Genomic DNA, 1,251 nt, shown 5'->3' on the forward strand with positions numbered 1-1,251 from the left:
TTCACCGTGTTAGCCAGGATGGTCTCGATCTCCTGACCTCGTGATCCGCCCGCCTTGGCCTCCCAAAGTGCTGGGATTACAGGTGCGAGCCACCGAGCCCGGCCTTTTTTCTTTTTGTTTTTTTTTTTTTTTTAATGATCCGTGCATTCTGTGGCGTGATCAGAGATTTTTTTTGCCCATTCCAAGGCCCCAGAGTGCAAATTCCCCAAAATCAGGGATGTCCACGGCGGGGGGTGGAGCGGGGAGGGTGAAAATGTACCTTTTGGATCTGAAGCTCGTAGCGAAATCTGCGATTGAAATGACTTCTCATTTTGGCCAGGCTGGTCTTGAACTTCTGACCTTGTGATCCACCCGCCTTGGCCTCCCAAAGTGCTGGGATTACAGGCGTGAGCCACCGAGCCCGGCCTTTTTTCTTTTTCTTTGTTTTTTTTTTTTTTTAATGATCCGTGTATTCTGTGGCGTGATCAGAGATTTTTTTTGCCCATTCCAAGGCCCCAGAGTGCAAATTCCCCAAAATCAGGGATGCCCACGGCGGGGGGTGGAGCGGGGAGGGTGAAAATGTACCTTTTGGATCTGAAGCTCGTAGCGAAATCTGCGATTGAAATGACTTCTCATTTTCCACTGCATGAGGGAATGTGTCTTATTACACTCTGCAGTCATGTGGGGTGGAGTTAATCTCTCTAGCAACGAGAAGAACAGTTTTAGGAGTAAATCAACGCTTTTTGTGTTTCTAGAGACACTTCAGATGACATCTCCTGTGCCTTTCGAGAGGGGGAGAGAAAAACACGCTTCCAGGAAGGAACAGAGAACAAAGACATCCTACAGGCAGAGACAGAGGACTGAGCCCGTGTTGGGGGGCGCTGGGGGAGGTGACCGTCCTGAGGATGGCATCCTGGGAGCCCCGCTGTCCCGGGAGCAGCCTTCAGAACCACCCTTTTGTTCCCTTAAGTACCAGGTATTCAGCTTTATCTGAGGACTGGCAGCTGCCCGTCTCTGTCCCTGCCCCCCCTTCCATCTCTGGGCTCAGCCCCGCTGGGCAGCCTGGCCCACACTCCCCACCCCTGCCCAGCGCCAACCCCCACTCCCCATGCCCCCTCTGCCCGCCTGCAGCCCACTGGAGCCTTGAGGGTCCTCTCCGCAGCATTCAGGATGGGCCCTCGGGAGACTCCTGCACTTGGACCGGTACACATCCTCCTGGCCGGTACACATCCTCCTGGAGCTTCCACTTCCTGGCTTCTCGCCTCCCCCCCA

The 1,251-nt window shown here is 54.3% G+C and overlaps 1 protein-coding gene across 1 annotated transcript in view; it reads right to left on the reverse strand.

Moving 5' to 3' along the window:
• Positions 1-516: 516 nt before the first annotated feature.
• The window catches only part of LOC105500637 (interleukin-3 receptor subunit alpha-like), a gene marked incomplete at its 5' end in the record, with an annotated part of 8,233 nt that continues 7,498 nt past the window's right edge, over positions 517-1,251 (reverse strand). Inside the window, one exon of the mRNA XM_011926221.1 lies at positions 517-680. Within this exon, the coding sequence (XP_011781611.1) occupies positions 517-680 (164 nt within the window). The remainder of the gene's footprint in view (positions 681-1,251) is intronic.

Source organism: Colobus angolensis, unplaced genomic scaffold, assembly GCF_000951035.1.
Source record: "Colobus angolensis palliatus isolate OR3802 unplaced genomic scaffold, Cang.pa_1.0 Scaffold677, whole genome shotgun sequence".
In the NCBI taxonomy this organism is placed as follows: domain Eukaryota; kingdom Metazoa; phylum Chordata; class Mammalia; order Primates; family Cercopithecidae; genus Colobus; species Colobus angolensis.